The sequence below is a fragment of the Ambystoma mexicanum genome, chromosome 6q, assembly GCF_040938575.1.
Source record: "Ambystoma mexicanum isolate Mex_15411 chromosome 6q, UKY_AmexF1_1, whole genome shotgun sequence".
Taxonomy (NCBI): Eukaryota; Metazoa; Chordata; class Amphibia; order Caudata; family Ambystomatidae; genus Ambystoma; species Ambystoma mexicanum.
In genome coordinates this window covers 1,184,817,156-1,184,841,671 of record NC_090937.1, presented here as the reverse complement: position 1 = coordinate 1,184,841,671, position 24,516 = coordinate 1,184,817,156, and the positions used below count along the sequence as shown (strand labels likewise).

The window sequence follows — 24,516 nt, the reverse complement described above, 5'->3', positions numbered from 1 at the left end:
GCTGTACTGCAGCTGAGGGTTCAGCCTGCGGTAGAAAAGCATACTGGGAGTAAAAATTAAATCACTGCCACTAGCCATTTGACATAGGGAGGGTAACAAAAAATGTTACATGAGAAAGTAGGATAAGGGGCTACTAAGTAACCCCCAGCACTCCCCATAAAATGGGGTGTGCTGGACCTACAAAGAGAAAGGTAAGTAAGATTAATTTCACCTTACTATTTCTTGGGAACTGTAGTTCACCCAAGAAAAGGTATTTAAACCTTAAGAGAAATCCAAAGGACTTCTCAGTGACACTGTACTGAAGGTGCTGTGTGTCACCATACAAAAAGCAGATGCCTGTGAAGTTTGTCAGACTCCAAAAACAGTGAAAACACAAAATCCAAATCAGGTAAAAACACACGAGAGAGTGAGAAAAAGGTCCCACTCACTCAGGAGTTAAAATGAAAATGTCCTATGTCCAGCAAAATAGCTGGGGGTCTCTAAGGTTGAAGGGAATTAGCACAGAAATGAAAATTCTCCCAAACAGGCCTCCGGCCCTCTGTTTAGTGAAACGCTTTACACACAGGGAGTTGGCGCCAGAGGACCATAGAGTTCTAGAGGGAGAGTACTTAGTAATAGAAAGTTGCAGAAGGCGTGGTCCCAGGCCCCAGACAGCCTTTTGGATGATTATGGGGCATTTGAATTTAATCCGTGCCTCAACCGGGAGCCAGTAAAGAGTTTTTAGGGCAGTGGAAATGCAATCCTTTGACTTAAGACCAAGGATAAGTCTTGCTGCACTATTCTGGATTGGCTGGAGGGGTTGTAGAGTGGAAGAAGGTAGATTCAGGAGAAGGCTATTGCAGTAGTCAAACCTAGAGAGGACCAAAGCTCGGGTAACATTGAGCTATTGGGGGGAAAGTGAGAAAAGAGAGAATTCCTTTGAGAAGTAAGAGTTGAAAGTGGGATTTCTTAGCAATATCCTGAGTGTGAGAGAGGAGAAGGGGAGAGAGGAAGGAGAGAGAGTAGTCGGAGATGACTCAAATGTTTCTGGCTTCAGATGAAGGAGCAGGGGGAGAGCCCATACCGGATGGGCAGAGTGAGGGGAAAAAGAGGGAGCAGGGGTCCCGATTGGTATGATCTCCGTCTTGCAGGAATTGAGACAGAAATCGTTGGAAGTACACCAGGACTGGATGGCAGACAGGCAGCCAGGGATGATGGAAGATGCAAGAGGGTCAGCAGGAAGTTTGAAAAAGAGTTGTGTGTCATCTGCATAGCACTGCAAGTTGGCGGCGGAGGAGGAAATGAGGAGTGCCAGCTGAGCAAGGTAAGTGTTGAAGAGCAAGGGGGAGAGGTTTGAGCCCTGGGGGACACCACAGGTAGAGAAGGAAGTAGGTGAGGAGAAGGTGCCCAAAATGACTTGGGATAAAACTGTCAGTTAGGAAGGAGGTCAGCCAGTCCGGTGCCCTCTCCGAGATACCAAGGGTATCAGGGATCTGTTTTATGAGGATAGAATGGTTGACCGTATCGAAGGAGGAGGAAATATCAAGTAGGATGAGGACAGCTGGAGAGTTAGAGTCCAGAGATGCGAGCAGTTCTTCATGGGTGTTCAGAAGAGCAGTTTCCGTGCCTCTGGATGCCCTGAATTGTAAGAAACTCATGGTGGCAACAGTAAAGGCATACACACGTGATCACAGTTCAAGGGCGTTTATTAAACTGTGTAAATGGGTGAGAAGAATGCCTCATCTAAACCTAAATCTAAGATGGGAGTAAGCTACAACCATCAAATAATAAGTTCTAGTGGTGTCTTGTCAAATTAAAAGAGCCTATGCTAAAAATAAAAACGATTGCCAACCCTTACCGCTAAGTTACAAAATAGTGTGGGATAATGTTCACCAGAAAAGAAAGAAGTGTTCACAAATTGATTAGTCAGGATGGTTTAGCTTGGGTCTCCCTTCCTCACGTTTTTAGCATGAGACAAGGCGGGACTCCTGAGGACAATACACAACTGGGCTTCTTCAGCACAAGGTTACAGTTCTTTTTAGCGATATCGGGACCTTCGGTGGCCAAGTTTCTTTCATACAAAATCTCTTGCATCCAAGGGTCTGATGTGTCAACAATAACAAAACAAAAGTTCCTTTCCATAATCTTTTACGGTGGGTGATTGACTCTTCACCCCTGGATCCCCCTCAACCAGGCTCCGATCCTTTTTGAATGTCAGCCTCCCTCCGTCAGGTTCACTACAACCCTTTACTAAAAATATTTGCATCTGTAGTTTTCACAAGTCTCAATGTCTTTTTGAACAACCTTTCACTGTGGACATCCCTCAGCCGGGTTCCCTCTTGTCAATACAATGTTCACAGTGTTATTATGCTTCACCCCAACTTGCAGGCATCCCTCAAATAGTTTCACTTTTGTCAGATACACAGTTCATCTGAAAGCGAGGGGGTTCCCTTCTGTGAGAAACCCAAAGGTGTCTCACTTACTAGTCCTCGGGAAGCTGTCATCCAGGCTATTGGATCCAGTTCCTGGGGGTGGGCCAGTGGGGGAGGATCACCTGGATGGGGGGGTGGGTCCTCGGGAGTGAAAGTGGGATGCCAAAGGGTGAGACGCAGTACCCCCTTCCTTCTAACACCTTTTCCCCCTCCTACCCTGTAGGATATTTTGAAGTTCGACCCCCCCACCTTTGCCGACAGGAACACTTTCTTACACTGTAATAGACAACAGACTACCTGACATGTCCCGACACAAGGGTCAGGCAATTGACAATAATCTCACATAGTCCTGCATGTGCTTCTGCACTCCGCCTTGCACTACTGCACTCAGAACACGTTCCATGAGAGTGGCAACCACTCTGCACTTAACCCTGGCCCCTGCTGGACTGGGCGCACTTGTCCTGCTCCCCTCCCTCGCACTTCCTGGCAGCGCACTAGCACGGCCTTGAATGTACCAGGCTTAGCATTTTTGTCTGTCCTGTCCTCCTCTGTCTCTCCCCCTTCCCAAGCTTTGTTGTGACTGCAATACTTGAATAGTTGCAGTGATAACCAACCTTTAGTCTTTTCTTGTACTTCTCCCTCTCCCCCTCCTGCCCCGTCTCCCCACTCTGTCACACACTTATACCAGTAGAAATGCCTCTAGCCCAGTATGCTAACTACTGCTGTTAGATCATTCAGAATCTTCAAGGCCTAGGAATGACAACAATATCCCCTTGTTGCCTTCCCGCCTTGAAGCACTTCACTTGTGTATAAGAGCTTTATAAATAAACAATTACAAATTTCACCTGATGGCCCTTAACCTTCCCCACAGGAATAAAAGGCTGAGCACGAGAGCACACTACGAGCAAGGCCGAACGCACGAGGAGACAGCTACACCAAACTGGCAGTTCAAACGGAGGAGAAAGGGGGGAACTGCCCGTGCCCTTTTCAACTCAGACCCACGAAGACTCTGAAAAGGGAATTGCAAGACCACAGATGTGTGTGGAGTGACGGATGTCAACAGTGCACAGGGGCCTCCCGCATTGATAATGCAGGTGGGGAGGTATGCTGGCAACTGTGGTACCATCCTTGACTCCAGAAGCAAGCCAAGCCAGTGGACCCGATAAAATCGGTGAGTTGGACGAAGCTGATAGTGAGCTGAATAATCTTGAGCCCAAGCTTACAAGCCGCAACATTAGATGAACGCAAGAACTTCAGAACAAAGAACTTGTGTGTGTGTGTTTTTAACTTTTGGGGGAAGCTCAGAAGGACCAGCTGCAGAGTGGTCAGGCACCACAGGGGTGCTCATTTGAATGACTCCCTTTGGTCCCTTTTGCGTTGAGACTGCAAGTACTAGAAGGCCCTAAGAAAGGGCAGCTTGAGGTGTCGGAGTGGTCCTACAAGGGTCACGTCAAATCTCTTGTACACTTGAAAGTATCTGACCCATTACCAAGAAAAGGTTAAGGGAAGTGAATCCTGCATCGTGTGAAAATAAAGTGAACTATATTTGGCAAGTGTGAACCCGGCAGAGGGAGGCCCAGTTTTGTAAAGAGGATGCAGGCCCGGCGGAGGAAGGTCCTAGGAGCAAGAAGCAGTCGCCCAGAGGTGCAAGAATACCGAAAGAACTTTTATTTGTTTGATCCATTGGGCCTTCTAAGGTAAGATTCTTTTGCAGAAAAGAGACTTCGGCCCCTTAAGGTTCTGGTATCGTTGAACTGGAATTGTTAACCTCATGCTGGAGAGGCAGAGGAGTGTGCTGTGCTCAAGTCCTGCCTTGTCCCGTGCTAAAAACGTGGGGAAGGGAGACCCAGCCATAGCATCCGGACTTATCATTTTGTGAACAATTCTTTCTTTTCTGGTGAAAATTATCTCACACCCTTTTTTGTAACTTAGTAGTAAGGATTGGCAATAGATTTTTTTGTATAGACCCTTTTTTATTTGACAAGATGCCATTAGAACAGTCTTATTATTATTTGATGGTCGTAGCTTGCTCCCATCTTAGATTTAGGTTTAGAATAGGCATTTATCTAACCCATTATAAAGTTCAATAAACACAGACGTGATTTGCAGGGCTCTCTGCTTACCTGTAATCTTTTGGCTCTTTGACAAAAGTCAGAAACCTGAAACAATGGCGAGGCCATGCAGCTCCTGCGGCTTCTACTTACAGAGTTTCTTTTCTGTGGGCAGCTGGTGTGATGTCACCAATTCTCTTTTCTACACATGTGGGGCACGTCGTGACATCAACACGGTACCGCGCACAACATTCTTTGTTTATTCGCATCAGCGCGACTAAAGAGGTTGCACGGCTAAGTGCAGCAGACAGTCCAAAGTCAAAGTGAGTGAAAATAAAAATTGTGTGAGTGTGGATCTCTCATCATTAAGTGACGTTTTGAATGACAGCACCAATGGTCAGCAGATGACTGTTAATATAACATTCAAAGAAAGAATATGAGTATAATAACACAAACTATATAGTGTATTGACATTGACATTCATTTCCAATAGCACTATCGCACATCCAATCTACTGTAAACTGTTCATAATCTCTGAATCCGAGATATAACAATCGACTTTCGTCCGGGCCTCTGTGACCACAAAGGCTTGTGGATTCACTGCCCTCTTCTATGGGTCGGTATCATAAACATACAACCATAAGAATTGGTTCTGTCGCATTGATGTTTCACTAATCTGAACAATAGATAACATTTGTGACCCAGTCACGTTCAGTTGAGGGATTCCAGCATTTGCCTATCCCTGTGTCAGTCATCAAGTCTCCAAAGTTGTGAAGTCTTTCCTTTTGGAAAGACCTGGCTGATTAAATGATCAAATTATTTGAAAGGCAACTGTAAAAACCACTTTGTGGAGCAAATTGATTGTATCTTTAAAGTTCTTAGCTCAGGCTTAGAGACAGATGGAAGTTTTAAATGGGAAGCATTTGTTTTGCTTACGAGGCCTGAATCCAGAGGACCAATTCCAGGACATATCATAAAGGTCTGTGTTGAGCTTCAAAGCCAGTGTTCACACTTTTCTCATGGGAAAGCAGCCATTCCCCTTTTTCTTGCTGTGGCTTTGGGGGAAGGGATACCATTTGGCTGTCCAGGCCATGTTGCTGGCTTTATTCATACCTGTAGCTTTGACAGTCATTTTCAATTCTAATTTCATTTACATTTCCACAAAACAGGGCAACATGATCTATTTCTCTGCAATCAAACCTGCCCATGGCTTATATTTCTGATATGTATGTATGTTTCTTTCTACAAAGTGGATTCCCAGTCCTGTAAAGGAAAATGTACAAAATGCAAGGACCAAACTTGATTTTTACTGTCTTATGAAATGCTGTGCTTTTCATCTCGGATTGGACAGTCCTCCAGCTAACAAAAGATTGCTGGATTCTTCCATGTAACTGAAAAGATTCCTTTGTGTGCCTTATTATATAATGTTGGTCATATGCTCTTGTCATAGATGGGCTGCTAACTTCGTACATTTCCTTGCATGCATCTTTTTCAGATACAGTGCGCAGACTGCAGCTCACATGTTTGTTCTTAGGATGGTGCTTTTTTTTGTTGCATACTTTTCTTCAGTATATATTTTTCGTATAGTGGTATTCTAGACATGTTTAGCAGGATCCTTGCTATACCAGTGCCCTTTTCCAGCTAGTTGTTTGTCACACTTAGGGGGAGATTCTAAAGTGTGTGCAAATGTAAGAAAGTGTTCTTCCAGGAAACACCATATTCTGATCTAGAAAGAATGTGGTGCAGGGGCATGAATGTCTCTGCTTTTGCATGTGCCTGATTTATGGCTTGACAACAGCCCTAGCAACCAATAGAATGCAGGGCAGCCAAATGGAGGTTTTAAAGGATTCAAAATCTGGGTACTTTGAGGTGCCGTTAAACTCCACTGCACACTTTTTCCCTTTATAAATATAGCATTTCTTAGACTGCAGAAACATTTTTGTAGTTTAATGAAAGTTTGAGAAAATGTTCTTAAATTAGAAAAGTTACAGTGTTTTAAGAGAAGCTCGGAATGCCACTGGCGCACATGTTTCTCCCACAATTAGTGATTTGCTGCTGGAACGCACAACATCTCCCCTCCAATACTTCCACCCACTCTAGAATGATGATGCTGGAAACTGAAGGGTAGAATGTCGTATTCGCACTCGGGCAGGGTGAGCCAACCAATAAGGTGGCTGGAACAGTCAGTGAAAATACACAAACCCCGCCCGCTGTTACAGCCAACCAAGGCCCTTGCGCGGGTGGCATGTTTTTTCTTGTTGTTCTTTTCTAACTTGGGGGGGGCAACAGGGAGCCTCTACCTGTTGCCTCTCCACTCCCCCAGCCCAAATCACCTCAGTCCCGTCCCCCCAGACCTCAACTTGCCTGCGGGACCTGAACCTTGCACTCCAGTCCCCGATCTCTTCCCGTCTGTCCCCCGATATTAAAATAGAAAAGCGACAAGGTCCCTTTTCAGATGACGGTGGCCATTTTGGAACATGTTTCCTATGGCCAACGTCATTCAAAAAGGGAACAAGTTCCTTTTCCATTGCAGAGCTGATCTCTATTTGGATCAATTCCTGGGGTGCTAATAACTATCACACCCCGGGTGAGGGGCGGTCATGAGCTTTGATGGCCCGCAGCACGAGTTGAGGCCCTCACTTTGCTTGGGCCTACCAAAGCTTGGATGATGGGCCGTTAAATCCCATGTCCGCCCTACAGCTGGGACATGAAAGCTATATTTCCATATTATTTTTGTCATGAGGTCAGAATCGGCCCCTCAGTCAGCGTTATCTGGTTTTTGCTGGCCCATTCATAGAAGCATATTTCCATATTAGGCCAATTATAGCTGCATGTCAGGTATTGTCATTATATCCTTCGCCATAAAATGTATGCTATATTTTCTTGTATGGCATTTGTATAGTGCATACTGCCATTGGAATGGCCACGAAGCGCTGGGAGGATGAATGCTCTCTGGAAGACCGTAGTCCGAGATGTACGTTGTGAACCAAGGATTCTAAAATGGGTTTGTGCATTTTTAGCCAGCACAACGGTAGATAGAGAGTGGTTAGGTCCCTAATAGCAGACATAGATATCAGATGAGAGGATGGGTGAGTCAAGGAGACTGATTATGTGAACAGCTGGACCGAATTTCATCGTGGGAGTCTATCGGATGTGGTGATGTGTGCTTAGGGGTGAAGTCGAGCAGTTTTTATTGAAGATGTATGTAGGTGGGTGGGCCGTGCCCCAGGCGGGATACACCTGTGTTCTGTTGTGATGGAGTACTAGAAGTTCCAGTGAAGCAAGGCTGACCCCTAGTTAGATGTAGTGGGGTTGGGTGGGGTCTGATCTTGGGAGTGGAGATGTTTCTAGTGTGCCAGTAAACGCCTCAGATTTTGAAGCTGCTAGGCAATGCGAGAAACCCACACCCTGCACCCTAACGGAGGAAAAGCAAGGATATGAAGGTGCAGACCAACAGCAGCAATGAACTGTGAGACCCATACTCCAGATCCAAAGGGAGGAAAATGCAAGTATGGAAGTGCAGAGCAACAACAGAACTCAATTATGGGACTCCCACCCAGTAGGGGTATCGGTGGCATGGTACAGCTGGGGAGCTCAGTCCGACAATGCACATGTGGCAAAGTACAAGCAGTGGGATTCAAAATTGCAAACAGTATGATTCAATAAAATGGTAAAATTCTCTAGTGCTGAAAAATTCCATCGTACGCCTATACCACTTCTACTTGTTGTCACAAACCGCAACTAATTCTTCCCTCTGCATTTTGGAACTAGCCATCTCTAATCTACAAGATATATAAAGTTGCATGGTCTCTGCTCATTAAAACACATTTTAGTGAGGAACTGCTCCCTAACAAAGCCTGGGATAAAAGTACTTAGTCATTCAAGGAACTGTGTAAACCCATCCTCTATTCCAAATAATTAGATTGTGAAGCTTTAAATTCTGGTAATAACATGTCAAGACCCCAATTTTCCATCCAACGATGCCCTCTTTTGATACTATTCGACCTATACCAACTATGCCTGTGATAAGCTCCATTCACAAATGGAGGTGATTTTGGCTGGCAAAAACAGCCCAGGCCCCCGTCATGATAATGTGATCTTTGTGGCCATCGCCCAGCCAATTTATTTTGTAATTCTTTTCATTAATTTCCCAAAAATTGTGAACAGATTCCTTTAACATAAATGCATTGTTATAATTCATTATTAGTTCAGTCCCCCCCTTCCAATCCTCCCCCAACATCCCCTATGCCCCCAACTTGTAAATGTGCTGGGAATCACAGTGCTATATGCGTACAGTCTAAAACAGATCTAAGCGTTTCAGAAGCTGTGTGCACCGCTAAACTCTGTAGTCTTCCTTGAGAAATGACAAGACATCCCTCCAGTCGTTGGCAAAGCGAGTTAAGTTATTGCCCATTCTGACGCCACAAAGTCCCAGACCTTACAAAGCCAGTCTTGAACTCAGGGAGTTTCCGCTCGCTTCCAACGTTGTGCCATGAGTCGCATCGCTGCAAGTGTTAAGCACAATTTGCGCCTTCCTTTTACCTCTGGGCAGATCCCCCAGGGCCCCACACTTCAACCCTAGCAACACTTCCTCGTTTTACTGCTACCAATATAATTTGCCTTTGCTTCTGGACTGCTTCTCTCTTAGCTGCAACAGTCTTAGTGTTACAGATTGTTGATTTGATCTTCTTACAAGCACCCAGCTTACTTCCCCAGCTTTATCGACACCTTCTTGGTTCCAGTAGCTACTCTAAAGCTATATTGCCACTCTTCCAGCTTTGGATAACCTTGTCACCCTTGTATTAGAGTACATTGGCCATCTAACGACTGTATCCATTTAAAAATACGATTTTAATTGGGCTGGTTTCACTGTAGAAAAGATTTGCCTACTGACTTGGGTAATGCTTGATCTTCTTTTTACTTCAGCATGTTCTACTATTACAGAATGCTTGTTTTGGATGTTACACGATTCAGGCTTCACAAGAGAAACAGATTTAGAAATGTAAGGACTTGCGTTTCCCTTTTATTCATACTGAGTGATACTTTGTCTCTGATCAGGAATCACAATTATCCATATGCAACCACTTTTTGATGGAATAGTTATTGTAACAAGTTGTGAAAGTCAGCTTTACCCTTCCGGGAAATTGAGAAGAGCATTCTCCCTCTTAATTGGGTACACGTGATCACTCTGGTAAAGTTATTTAGTTCAACAATGGAAAATGGAAAGCTTTTCGTTTACGCAAGCACTCTAACTTTAAATGAGCGCATGATGCATTTCCTTTGTTGTTGAGACTTTTCACAGCAACATCAACTTCTACTCGCTTTCAATTCCAAGTGAGTTATAATTGAGCTGTTACCGGCAAGGTGTTTTCAGTGAATTGGAGTACGGAGCTTCACTCACCGGCTGCAGAAACACTGCGGTTGCAGGCAGCTTCCACTTCCCGACTTTTCTTCTTGCTACTACTACTTCAGGCACGCTTAGGATCCACACCCCTTTGCAGCATGGGTGTCTCCGGTCTAACCTCGACCACGGGGAAACTCATTCTCTCCTCTGTCCCTTGGCTTGCGTCTGCACACAGTCCTCAGGTTGCAGCCCGATCTCAGCTCTGCAGTCACAACTATTAGGTGCTCCTGGGAAGAACTTTAATCTCTCTCTCAGCGTTTGTGAACTGTGAGAAACCTGAAGGTCTCTCCCTAGCTAGTCCCCGGGGATCTGCCATCACCATGGCCAGGACACAGCCATTGCTATTGGTTCCTGTTTCTGGGGGTGGACCAGTGAGGGATGATCACCTGGATGGGAGGGGGGGTTCCTTGTAACTTAACTGCTGCCTGCTGTCATATCACACTTGGGAGCAAAACGAGCTCCAGGATGTAATTTTAAGTACGGGTGGCAGTACCATCTATTGAAGGAGTAGGGTATTTTCACTCAAAAGTCTTTTCGTTGACTTTATCTCAGGAGATTACAGGGCACATTTTGGTCCCAGCCATGGCTCAGCCCCTGACCGCTAAAACCCTGGCTATATTTGCATATCTTCTAAGTTACAAGTGTTGTCAAAGGGTTGTGGACACATAGGAATTGCAACATTTATTTATACAATTTTGAGTCTTTGGCCGCCTCACAATCAGGTATGTATTCTGATGCCATTTCTGCCACAGCTGAGCCAACGACGCCGTTACAGATTTAACTGTATAATTCATTTCTATGGTGTCAGAATATTTCTTAGCGCGGTTCATTTTTTGGAAGTTCGGCGGCGAAGTCTTGAAGGGCCGTGGTTTCCTGGCGGCGCGTTTTAAGGCAGTCCAAAGGCGCGGGTGAGCTTCCCAGCGCCGGTCACAGAGAACCGGCCCCTTTTCCAACTTCCTGGTTTCTCTTTACAGCTCCTGACGACAAGATTGAGAAGGCGGGGTCTGCCCTTGGAGGGAGCCGCTTACTCATTTCTCCCCTCATCTTCCTTCAGCGGCAGACCGGCTGCTGACCGGCATGTCGCATCAGACGTAGCCAGCCACGGAGCTCTCTGAGAGGAAGTGGACATGTCTTCTGCGGCGGCTGCGGCGGCTGCGGCTGCGTGTGACTCTATGCCCGCCCAGCCCTGTGCGCACAGCGTCCTGCCCCCCCCTCCTCCCCAGTAGGGAGAGTTTCAATGGAAGACGAGTTCTTGAGGCGGCAGGAGTCCAGGGGTACGGTACAGTGCTAGCAGCGGGAATCCGGCTCTAGCATGTCCCCTCTCTTCAGCTGGGTGGCAAAGGTAGGGGAACTCCCCCTTTTACCGGCGAACACAAAATATTGTAATGTCTTAAAAATGTTCCTGCTCTTCCCCCTTCCTGTATTTTGGTGAGCTCGAAAATGTTTCAACCGTCTGTTTTCTGGGCTGCCGTGGTTGGAAGCGTGCAAGATTCATACTTCTTCGTTTTTAAAAGATGTTTTGTGAACTTCACAACCGCTCTTAAACAATTATGGGCTTCGTTTTTTTTAAAATAGCATTTGATGTTCACTCATCACTGGAGTACAACGTGCTTTTGTATTTCTTTTTCAGCCTTTAAAAAGTAACGTTTGTTTCTGAAAATCTGATCAACGAGATGCGGAGACTGCACGCCGTTTCCCCATGCCTCTCTTGTAATTGTATTGAAAGGTGGCAATATCAAACAAACGCCAAGCCAGCACGCGGTCTCTGAAAGTATTTTGTTTATATGTACACAAAAGTTACATTATGGAAATGCTCAATTGCGGCTAGCAGAAGCTATGGCAGGACAGGTGTGCAGAAGGCGCCTTGGTCAGCTGTCTGCATAATGCATACAGCTCTAAACGCAATAAAGAAACCAAGGGCGCTGGTTCTGTTGCCCATTGTACGTGTAAGGACCTTTCACCCTGTAGCATCCCATCCATTCCTGCTTTATTTGTATTCCAGGATATTTTAGCTCGGATCTGTTAATTGGAAAAGCACTAGTCGAAATGTTGGGACTAGAAAGGCTTCTCACCCCGACAAGTTGCAACACGAAAGCTCATCATACTTGAAAGTCCAGCTTAACGGATCACATGCGAGGTGACAATCTTGTTTGCCAACATGTTATGGTTATCAGCTGTACAGCAAAATATGTGAGCCTGTCCTACTATAAACAATTTTTTTTACACCTTTCTGTAAGATATAGTCTATAAAGTGGTCTAGAAGAGAAGCAGTTTATTGGTCACTCAGGCCAAACATGCTTTGAAATCCGCCACAACGCCCAGTACCGGGTTTTAGGCACCAATACACATGCATCTGCTCTGGTGGCTTTAAAATTGCTTTATTTGTATGTATTGTTGCAAACACACATGCTGACTATTTAAATTGGGATTTCTGATACTGGCCCATTTATACTACTGTAAAATAATCCATGCTGGAGTGCTGCGATTCAGACATTCCAGTAGATCCCGAATTGGGGAACTAAGTTGTGGCTCACCACTAGTGAGAGTCATACATTCGCACAGACCCCAAAGGACCACCACTCGCTCCCATTGGTGCAAATCATGTGAATTTTGTGAGCAACCACAAGGCCATTGGAATAAATGGCCCATTATAAGTAGTAAAACCAGCCTGCTCTACATGCGGCGGAAGCTTGCACCAGGAATATCGAGCTTGCTCAGTTATGGAGGAAGAACATGCAGGCAAATCTATCTTGGTGCACAGTTCTCGCCTCTCAAAGCCTTGGTTTCCCATCTCAGAACCACTGTGCTCCCTTTCCTTTGAGGGCCCTGAAAATTACTATGCAAGGTGACAAATGACACTCCATCCTACTTGATGGTCCTGACCCTTGTCTCCATTCAGCCTTAATGTCCAGGTTCGGACATTCCCTGGTAACCAGTAGGACATGCAATCTAGTGCAAAAGCGATGGTTTAAAGGGACAGGTGGGTGCTATAAAAAGCAAAGGAATGTAAATTGACTGGCATGCTCAGAACTTTACGATCAAAACCAACTAGATGCTCATGGTAAACAAATCCCCAGTTAATACAGTGAACTTCTCCATCGAGGCCAACCTTCATCATGAGGTGTCCCACAGAACAGCAGTGTGGACCAGGGTGCAAAGAACAAAGTTATGGGAGACCCAGAAGTATACAGCGATCATTCTCTACCTTTGTCGTGCTTCTGACCGAACCATCAACACAAATTACATGGCATCCTGACCATCCCCATGAAAGGAGACTAAGGAAGCTGCAAACCCTGTGCCTGCAGTAGCCCAGTTAGACAGCGATGCTGCCCCTGAGTTGGATGCACAGGCAACAAGGCCAAATATGATTTTCCACTTCTGGAAGTATTGCCGTAAAAAAACGAGTCCCAGTTCCACTGCTACTGCATGCAGTGGCAAACCAGGCTGATGCACATCAGTACCCTTACTTCCGAGACCCATTGTCAAACTTACTGCTGAGACCTTTCATGTGTAACTAATTCATGAATATTTAATGTACAGAAATGTCTTAATTGGTAACCCTGCCATGGACGCGTCCTTTTCTCGTTGTGATTTACGCGGTTATTAAATGAATAACCTGAACAGTTACTATCGAAAATCGAGCGATAATGAAAACATGTATTTCAGTTGTCAAATGTACTTGTATTGTTTAGTAATAGACGAGAACATTTGTTATTTTCATTGTGTGTTGCACAGTAAATTTAGGAGAGGCTGAAGTATTGGGTCCATATGTTCAACTCTTAATGCCCACATTTCAGATAACCAAGTATAGTTCTGTATATTTCTATCTTTTACAAAAACCAGAAACAGTAATTTTAAGGCATAAACAGTGCAGTCATGGTTTACTAAGTGGTGCAGAATCAGGGTTGTGTTCTTGATGGGTGAATTAAGGCCTATTGTAGCTTGATGTAGCAATGTAGCACTCCATGTGAAATAATGCTCCTGTTTCGGTCATCGCCATTCGGATCATCTCCAAACCCAGCCCTCCTAGTGTAAAACATAAGCAGATATCTGAATGTCGTTGGAACCTTAAGGAGTCCCACGTGTAAAAGATTATTTTCTTAGAACTAAAATCGGTCAAACGCCTATGCTCCTACTTGGACTGGAAAGGTGCATTTCAGACCATTGTTTCCTTAGCCCAGTGTGCACTTATCTATACCAATAGCACCTATTTGGGCCTGCCACGTAGCTGATCAACAGGCTGCAGTAGGATTGTTGGTATGACCTCCCCACACTGAGAACGTATTGTATGTGGTCGACACCAATTGCAGTGACTGGGGCCAAAAAACAGCACATCCGCTTTAAGGTTTTCTGTACTATTAACTAGGCCTCCAGTGATGCAAGAAACCTTTTTTTTTGTTTGCAGCAGTCATTTGGTACCGATCTTTTAGAGTCCTTTGGCCGATTTAGTCTGTCTCTTAGTAGACCCGGGTACTGGTTATGCAGGCTTAGTGAAGACGCCTTTTACAATCTGGTTGTGCTGCTTTGGAATCTTCTAACTTTTGCAGCTCTTTTGGATAAAGACTTTTCCCTCCTAGGAAAACTCAAAACTTGGGGTTTCACTGGCACGCTCTTTGTAATCTGTAATACAGCACCAAGAAGGAACAATGGTGATGGTGTGCTTAAGGGGAAGCAAGAAAATAAAAAAAACGCCAGAGAATACCCATGCCTAACTCTCCACCTTCACCAAGGAATATTTACATACTAGCTAAAGGCATAGTGAAGAGAGGTGTCCTACATTACACAATCATGTGGATAACCTGAAAATATGGAAAAAAACGAGTTATAGGCCAAATCCTACATAACATTCATAGGAGCCACATGACCACTCCTTGAGAGGGGGGTGGGAGAAACATTTACTCACTGTATTTTACTACCATGAAATGTTATGTTTTTAGCATTTATACTGCGCACCGCTCCTTTGCCGGTTGCTGCAAGGATCAAGTTCAAATCTCTCTGCATCTTCCATAAGGCTGCCCGGGGCTGGGGACCACACTATCTACAACTACTTGTTACTAAATACTTTCCCTCTAGACCTCCACGTCACTTTCCTCAGCTGGCTCACTCTTATGGAACAGCCTCCCCTCCGCTTCCTTTCCCTTTCTCTTCCTCCTCCTCCTTCCCACCTCTGCTAATCTCAGTCGCTGTGATTGGTGACCAGGGCCCTTTTGTGTCCTTCGGGGCCCTGGCCTGCCACACCCAATAGCCTCAGCCTCTGCCTAGCCATAGCATTTTCCTTGGCACTTACTGGCCTTTGCCACTGTGGGCATGCACGTACCCATCTATTTTACAGATGAAAGTTCTCTAGCACTTCCTACACTGGGCTCTTAAACCTGCTAATCACTCGCGAGCATTGGCACCTCAGCACTTACCCCCCTTTTCCTCTTCCCCCCTCCCTCCCGGCACTTGTACGCTCAGATTTTTCACAAGGCCTATTTCTTTTCCCTAGTGTATTCATTGTTTTCTATCCCATGTTCTCTCCTTGTTGCCCTGTGGTCACTTTGAAACACAATTTACTTGTTGTATAAGCGCCTAACAAATGCACAATAAAAAAAATAAAGTAAATATTTGCATGGCATCTAGATTGGATGGGATGGTGAACATACAACAACGTTCTTAAAGTGTGTATATTTTGATTTTGGGGTGGCTGTGATTAAGGGATCAGTGTTATTACCTAATTTGCAAAACGTGTTAATCCCTTAAACGTTTTCAATTCTGTTTTTTTTTTTTTTTTTTAAATCTTTTTCGGGAAGATATTTCATACTTCTATTCAGTTAATTTTAGGTTTAAAGTCACAGTTGATTTGGGTATGCGTGGGCTGGTAACAGCACAGACTGAAAACTTAGGCTAAGTGCAGTAGACGGTCCTGTAATAATATACAGTTCTGAAAGACGAATCTACAATGGAGAAAGAAGATCAAAGGTGGGGGGGGGGGGAGACATGATCTGTTATGCCCTGGTCCCTTTCTGGGGAGACCATATTGGAGTCTGGTGGCAAATATTTAAGCCATGATATTAGTCATGATTTTGCTATAATGGGGAGTAAATTCCAGTGAAGTGGAGCAAGGAGAGAAAGCAAGCAGAGCCAACGGGGCGCTAGATGATCGGTTGAGTAAAACACTGGAGTGAAATGTACGAGAAGCGGAGGGGGTAGTGGGTGACTGCTAAGTATGGGGAGTGCTAGACCATGAATGGATTTGAAAACAGGCAGAAGAGGAATTTGTGATGGATTGAAAGCTAGCCAATGTGTAGGCAGTGAGCAGGGATGAGAAAGGAACAGGGTAAGCTGTACATTGTGCAAGTTGAGAACTTTGCAAGAGCAAAGAAAGGAGACAATATAATTTGCCTAGTCAACCAAGTCCAAAGATGAAGAGTTTTAGTGGCACTGTTCGCTTTTACTGATGTTTTTAATAGGTTGGTCCTTTGAGTGGAGAAATTGGTGTAGTTTGGGATTGCATAGAACTCTTAAATTTGTAAGCTTTTGTGGATGGTGTGAGATCATCCGGGGGAAAGGAAAAGGTAAAGTTTGGGTGTGCCCTGAGCTGCCAGACGAAAAGAGGCTTGGAGTTTAGCGCAAGATGAGATCGTTTTTATAGTATCAGATGGCCAAAGGACAGATGTGAGCGGAGAGAGCAGCAGTAAAGGTGGCGAAGGAGAAGATTTGGTAATTCTCAGCAATGTGGTGGATACCAGACTGAAAGGAGGTGTTGATTTTACAAAGAGAGGATGTGTAAAGAGTAATGGGTCCAAGGATGGAACGTTTGGGAATTCCCAATGGGACAAAGTTGCGATCAGACATGTTAGGTGAGTTAGAGAATGAATGGTCAGAACTTTAAGAGGGGAAACCAGACAAGTTTGTTCTCTTGGTTGGCAACCTCGGAGAGGATGCCAACCTTGGGGAGGTTACGAAGGAGAGAAGCGTGGTTAACAGTGCAAGGCATGAATTCATTTTCAATAATTGATTAGCAGAGTTTGCTAAGTAAAATGTTCTTGATTTAGCAAACAAACCCATTTGATTAGCAATGTTGTACTAATATTTTGAATGCCACCAGAAGTTATTTGTACCCCAGATATAAAATGAGAAGCAATACAGAAGCCAGACAGTGAGATGAGTTTGGCCTTCCAAAATCTTCAAAATTCCACTAGACCTGCAGGTCGAGTAACTTGGTTTACCCACTCGACCTAAGAGAAATGCACTCGACCCATGGCAACTAATGATATATTTAAATGCACTTTCGGTTAAATGATGCATGTCACCACAAACTCACTTTAGTTTGGTACATTGCTGCCACCCAGAGGCCAGCCATGCACAGTGAAACTTTTATTTGACATTTACTGCAAAGTTAAAAGGTTAGAAAGTTTCAAACATCCCCCTACAGATGGTACTGGCCTTTAAAATCTACTCAACTATGCAAGTGCGAGCCCTGGGTGAGTGTCTGTAAAATATAAAAGGTTAGTTGCATGAATGTACATAAATAGATATGACAACGAGTCCTTCAAAACAGTTTGGCCAGCTCTCTCCAGCAGGTGCCAATATATAATTCAATCATAATCTGAGAGCAAAGCGTGTTATGGAGGGTATCTAGCTTTGTCTATTCATTATGTTAGAGGAAAGAAAGTAAGGGACTAAGAGGCGTGCATGGCATAGCAGGCAGAGAATTGGACAAACTAGGTGGAATATTGTAGTTTGGCTATCTCACTTGGGTATAAAGCAACAGAGTAAGCAGATACAATGTCAGAGTATGGATCAGCTGATGAGTTGAGCACCAGTTGCAAGATATATGTAACCAGCAGGTTACAGAACTAGGTATACCATCACAAGCATTTGGCTGTGTGATCATGTACATTTTGAAAAGTGCCCATTTGTCAATATGATGCACCTTCCCCAACAAAATGAAATAAAGTCGACACTGAGATTTAGATACACTAACCTATACTTTAATGTAAAGCATGGAGATGATGCAGTGTTTTACAGTAGCAATGCTGCAATTATTATGCAGTAACAAATACAGGTTTTCAAAATGGAATGACATGACTATTAAAAACAAAAAATTAACACATACTCGTCTTCAGCAGAGAGGATACAGTTAGCTTCATAAATGTATAATCCCGATTACTTCTGGTTTGCAATTATTTGAAAAAGAAAATCTTGCCTAGCACTCCCACACAGGCCTTTAACACATAAGAGTGGAGGGGAGGATTCCTGCTACACTCTCTCTCTCTTAGAGCCCAGAAGGCAAGAGAGGAATGCAAGGCGAGCTGTGCTTTCATTGAACAGGTTTGAATTAAGACACAGACAACCGATTTAAATTTCTAATCAAAAGTTTTATTTTACTTGAATGTTAGGATGGAGTAAGGCGTAACTTGCCCTATACGAAGGTGGGATTTCCCTACCTAAAGTAATTAAGGAGAGTCTGTCATTAAGTTCAAATCAAAAGTCTATCTGTGTCCAAAACCTATGCTTGCCCTTGCAACTAACTGTATACAATGTGTAGGGATGCCCGCAGCAAAAAGAATGGTGTTCAAAATAAAGTTCCAAGTTTCTTTCAGCTCTTGGCTTGTAATCAGCTTCCCCTTTCCCAAGTTCAGAACAGTTTAAAAAAAAAAAAAAAAAAAAAACTGGGGTCCCTTCCCCAATATTTCAACACAGTTCACAAAGTTTTGGGATTCCCTTCCCCAAGAGTTTAAACAATACCAGTTCAAATCTTCCATCTTTCAAATACCAGTTTAAATCTTTGCTCATCCATGCTTTTCACTAGTTCACATGGATTGCTTTGGTTCTTCATTCCAAACTTACTTCAGCAACTGTTCCAAAACATAATCTTTTTCATATTTACTTTCCTTGGTTCTTTCCAAGAAGTGGGCGCTCAGTCTAGGCGCAGTTGTCGGACCACATGAACTACCCATTACAGGTCACACAACTGTTGCCCCTATGCACTTTGTTACACTTTCTGGCATTTGCCAACACAGGTTTTCTCTTAACATGTAGTTCCTCGAGCTCCTATATCTTTGGTCAATACGTAGTTTCTCATTTCATACCCTTCTTGGTAATCTTTTGCCTTTGCCACCACTTGTCTCGGATGATTCATTCTGTGGTGTCTGCTGTTAGCACCACCTTGCTTTCACTTCATTCATGAGTGCTCATTACTTGCTTTAATCTGTGCAGTATTCAAATGTGCTCACAGTAGTCAGTTCGGTATTCAGTCTTACTTGTTTCCACTTTCAAAAGTGTTCATAATAGCTTTTAGCTTGTTCGGTATTCAGAGACGCGTGTTTTGGCCTTCCAAAGTACTTTTAACGGCTTTCAGTTCGTTCGGCATTCAAACATGCTTGTTTCCAGTCCCTGGAGCACTCTGGTACGAGTGTTTCCTTCTTTTCACTCACCAGCTGTATATGGCAGCTCCTTTGGGTTTCTCAGCTCTGCTTTCCACCTTCTATTTGCTCTGTTTCTCCCACGCAGGAGCCACAGCGTTTAGCGCTCACACACCTGTTTTTAAAAAAATATATATTTTATTGGTTTTGAGGTAAGAACGAAACAGTACAAACGTACAAATTGAAACAAAAAAAACCAACAAGAACAACAGTCTTCGTATGGTATTGCGTATGGGGTTCGGGATGGTGCATTAAAATAAAGTTCTGGTATCTCAGGAAGTGAGGGGGAACAGTTTCGGGGAACATCGTCTCTGTAATGGTGCAAGGAATCTGCTACTGCAAAACGCTATGGATCTTCAAGGAGTAGGGGTGTCACGGTATTCGTTTTATGACGGTACGATAACCTTCTTGCCAAATGACGGTATATCATGGTTATCGCGGTATAGTAGGTGGAGTTAACTGATCTTAACAAATATTTTCTAAAAGGTCATAAATTGACAGATGTATCATCACAAACAAAACCAGGTACCCAGGGCCAGAATTGGGCTTTTCAACATACTTTCCACTGAAACGCCTTGCTTCCACCAAACACACGTGTGGAGAGGAGGGGGTGGGGTGGAGGCCTGCTGCAACTGGCAAAGTAAACTGAATAGCTTTTCTTAAGTGGTCATTTAGGCTTTTTGCTTCCCCACTGGCTACTGGTGAAGATGAACATGTTGCTATCTTGATAACCTGCATGCCACAGATCAATGGAGGCTGATGGTAGTATACGCTGTGTTCAGTAATCACTGACATGTTACCCTTTGGTATGGCAGCAGGGAATACCCACAGAGATGAGTGAATTTCGCAATGTGACTTATTATATGTAAATTCAATGATAGAACCAGGGAAATCCCCCATTGCCATATGTTTAGAGAACATTATCAATTATAAATATATAAACCCCAAAGCCGCCACCCCAAAGTAAACCCTTTTCCGTCTTGGCACTGTATCTATTCTTCCTATTGCTAACATATTGATTTTGTGTAAGGCACGTGTGGTTTATGGAAAGGCATTAAAAACTGCTCCAACTGAAACTACTTGGCAGACGGCACATCCAACAGTGCAAAACCAAGACTGCGCAGCAATTGCTTACTGCAGCCTTTCCAAATCAGATTGAAAAGCACACTTAACGCTATGAACGGTATAACGGTATAAACAATGTGACGGTTATTATTGTTCAATTAAGTGGTTCACGGTATCTTTAACGGTATACCGTTATACCGTTACATCCCTATCAAGGAGGCTTGTGGTCTGCGTTGAAGCGCATATCACTCAGGAGGGCCTTCCAGGAGTCCAGAGTGCTGCTTGCGGCGTCCCCACTGGTTATGGTTCCGTCCTGCCAGGCCCTGCTTTCGGCAATCGTCCATCTCGCCATTTCGTTCAACCATCGTTCATGGCTGGAGCCTGCTGGTGTCTTCCATGCCATCGTTATGGTTCTTTTAACCAATATAGATGAAATGTCTATCGACTTCACAACATGTTTGTTTGGTCTAGGGTATGTCCCTAGTAGGCATTCTCCGGGTGTCCAGTCATACCTTTCCATTCCGGCTTCTATGTAGCTTTGGAGCAGAGTGACATCACTTTAGTGCAGGTCCAGAACATGTGGATCATGTCCGCCTTGTCGTTCCCGCACCATGGGCACGCCGGGGAGACCACCTTGTTGAATGAAGCAACCCTATAGGGAGTCATATACGTCCGATAAAGGACGTTCAGCTGTATTTGACCAAATCTGGAGTTCCTCGACACTTTCTTGGGGTATATTAATGCTCTTTCCCATTCTTTATCGGTAATTGGGGTTTCAAGATCTACTTCCCATCTCGCCTTCAGTGCCTGTCCTTTGGGATTAGGTTTATCGATAAGCTGGCGCTCTCACACCTGTTATCCTGCAGAGAGTAGCTCCATTGTTCCCCGTAGGCAGCTGCTGAGAACACCACAGGTGATCGGAAGGCTTCAGCGCCCCACAGCTCCTGCTGTGTGCTCTGGCCGGAGAGGACATTAGGGACCTAGACCCCCTCACGGCCAGCATTGGTCCCGGCATCTTTTTATCATTTCTGCTCGGTACGGCTTCTCTCAAGACCGTTCCTCTCCAGCCCGCTTCCATATCTCCGGTCTCTTTTTGTGCTGGGCAGTCACCATTTCAATACACTTGGAACTTTTTAATGACTGCAGGTGTGAATTATTGACTTTAATTTCCTGACCACGGTGAAACCTATTAGCTGGGCATGCATGGCCGTTCCAGCTACACTCCTCCACAGCCGTTTTGTTCGTCTTAGTGCCAGAGTGGTGTTTGGGGAGGTTAACATTAAAGTAAGTGTTCCTAAATCTGTTTGTCTGCTCATGTTGATATTTGTCTGCATTAACAATTGGAGGCTGATATGTGTTTGCAATAAGAATGAGGTTGATATGTTTATTGTAAATTATAACATGTGCCACACTTAGATGGAATTGTGAAAATTGCATACAACACACTTTGATAGAATTGTGATGGATAGCATGTGCCACGCTTCGATTGAATTGTAAAAGATAGCATATCCCTCACTTAGAATTGTGAATGATAGCATGTGCCTCATCTAGATGGAATTATGATTGTAGCGTATCCCTCACTTAGTTGGAATTGTGAATGATAGCATATCCCGCACTTAGCCCTGTGAATGAAATCATGTCTTACACTTATTGTTGAACTTAGAAATTGTGCCTAATGTACGCCCCCTGTCCTGCTCTTGTGCTTGATTGCAGGCGCTTTACTGATAATGACCATATCACACTACTGTGCTTACTCTCCCTTATACACCATCATTCAACTAGAACACAGCTGTACTGACACATTCGGTCTAGCTGTTCTCATAATGACATGACCCCACGAACTCCACATCATCCTAATAAAAAACAGCTAGCTGAGCACTTTACGGTTAGCTTAAGCGTCTCCTCAGGCCTAACGCAGCCAGAACTCAGTCAGGGTGTCCACCCTCCAGACTGAACACATCCAACTGATTTCCTCAGCCCCACACCTACCGCTAAGAAGCAGCTCTCATGCTACAACCACACCAGCTGCACGCATATCCGGTGCACCCACACACCATACCACACTCTCTCTCTCTGACTGAACTGCGGTTCCCGAGGGCGTTCAACCTACCAGCGCTTTGAGATCATACCAATGATACATAAGGAGCTATATAAATGCCAAATAACATAACATAACAAATGAGGTTGTGCCTTCGTAGTTGGTCTCTTCCTCATACCAGTTTAAAAATGGTATTACTGAGGGACATTTTGTAAGGAAGAAAAGGCGAAAGATTGACAGTACCCTACAAAGGCTGTTGGGACAGGAGTTTCATTTTTGAAAAGGGAATGGGGGATACCATGTCTCGCCTCAGTACGTTCCCTCCACCCAGGCGATCCTCCTTCGCATATCTACCCCCAGGGTCGGGATCCAAGAGCAATGGTTTTTCCTGGCCACCTGAGCAGAGGATGCCAGGGTAGAAGAAGTGAGTACATGCTGCCGGGCTCCCAGGAAGTGCTTGGGAGCCATGTACGTCAGGAAATGAGGCAGAAAAACGATCAGAAGATGTGTGGAGGCCCAAGACCGCGGTGAGAGGAATTGTACGGTCGGGCGAAAACTACCACCAAAGGTTCGGACACCAAAGTTGGAACCTTTGGTGGTAGCATTGTAGGTAAGTATATAAAAAAAACTGCGGGGGTCTCCCCCACAACACCCCGCTCACTATACTGAGCAGGGGTTGCGGGGGAAACCCCCACAGCTCCTAAAAGAAAGGACCCTGCAGCACCGGTTCCCGATCACAGAAGTGAAAGGCAACTGGCGCTGCAGGGACACCGCGTGACGCAATGACAGGTAAGTGGGGTGTGGGTACGTTGGGGGTGTGTGTATGTAGGGGTTAGGGACATGTGTTCGCATGGGAAATGTACAAACCTTTTGTGATTCATACATTTCACATGCGAACATTTCGGCTGCGCTCGGGTCACGTAGATGCTGGTGAGAGACCGAAAGCCTATACAGAGGGTACAGGGCAGCATGGGGACCTCAAGGGCACTCGAGAAGCCAATGTGAAGGGGGTCTGGGACCCGAGAAGCCAATGTGAATTCTCGAGAAGCCAATTAAGCCAATGTGAAGGGGTCTGGGACCCGAGAAGCCAATACAAAGGGGTTTTGGACAAGAGAAACAGGGTGGGGGGGCCGAGAAGCCAGTGTGAAGGGGTCGAGGACCTGAGAAGGAGAAACCAATGTGATGCGTTCTGGGTCCCAAGAATATGAAATCATAGCAACAGGTTCAAAGAGGAGGAAGAGAGACGGTATTCCCGGCAGTGGAGAGTACCAGGGATACTCTGAAGAATTGGTCAAGCATACCCAGGGGTCCAGGACCCGACCGTGCACGAGGACACGGTCCTCCAACAAGCCATCTTTTCCGTTGCAGTACCTGATAAGGTCAAATACCAGGTCTGTCCAAGTGAGTCACTGGAGGGGCTCATCAGTGGCATGAGAAAGGCCAGGGGAAGGGAGACATTTTCCCCCTAGTTTGTGGAATTGGGAAAATAATAAGCCTGAGAGATGGCAGGGGAAGCAGGGCAGAGCATCCTATTTAAACCTCTGTTTAGGTAACTGAGACATGTGGGGAGAGAGAGAAAGTGGAGTTGGGGACCATAACGCTGAAGTGTAAACTGGAGGTGTGGGATGGAAGGGCACCATTATAGATGAGTAGGTGTGGATGGGACCAGGGAGTTGCCATGATCATGGGTTCGTTTGCCATGTTGGATGGTCAAGGAGTGGGACAACAGCAGAGGTTGTACACTTAGTGAGGGGTATATGGGCTACAATGGGAAGGTAATTGAGTAGAGGCTCAAGATTAGGGAAGAATGTTGAGCAGGTCATGAGGCCTATAGAGGAGTATGGTGATTGGGTGGAAGCAAAGAGTTGAGAAGTAGGGCTTTCTTTGGCCATGAGCCCAACTCTTCCAACACACCTAACAGACTGGGTAAGAAGGTTGCAGCATCTATATGAAGTACAGCAAGCATGACTATATCATGGCGGGGGGAGCTATATTTGTGTTGCTGATGCCCATTACATCGATGTGAGCGTTATGAGAGTAAGTGGTCGGTGAAGAAGCAAGTATTATTGCAAAGAGATTTGACGTTCAGGAACACAGGTGTGGGAGTAGTCTGATGAGGGAAAGGAGAGGTTTTGAA

General features: G+C 44.8%; 1 protein-coding gene across 8 annotated transcripts in view; it reads left to right on the top strand.

Annotated features, from left to right (window-relative positions):
* The window catches only part of TBC1D1 (TBC1 domain family member 1), a 1,823,125-nt gene that overhangs the window by 545,759 nt on the left and 1,252,850 nt on the right, over positions 1-24,516 (top strand). The window contains exon 1 of one of the 8 annotated variants that reach the window (XM_069631818.1): positions 10,843-11,208. The exons of 6 other annotated variants lie outside the window; for them this stretch is intronic. In XM_069631818.1, coding sequence (XP_069487919.1) covers positions 11,179-11,208 — 30 coding nt within the window. In that variant the 5' untranslated portion in view covers positions 10,843-11,178. Of the gene's footprint in view, positions 1-10,842; positions 11,209-24,516 lie in introns of those variants that run through there. One more of the 8 variants, XM_069631819.1, reaches the window with a different exon arrangement.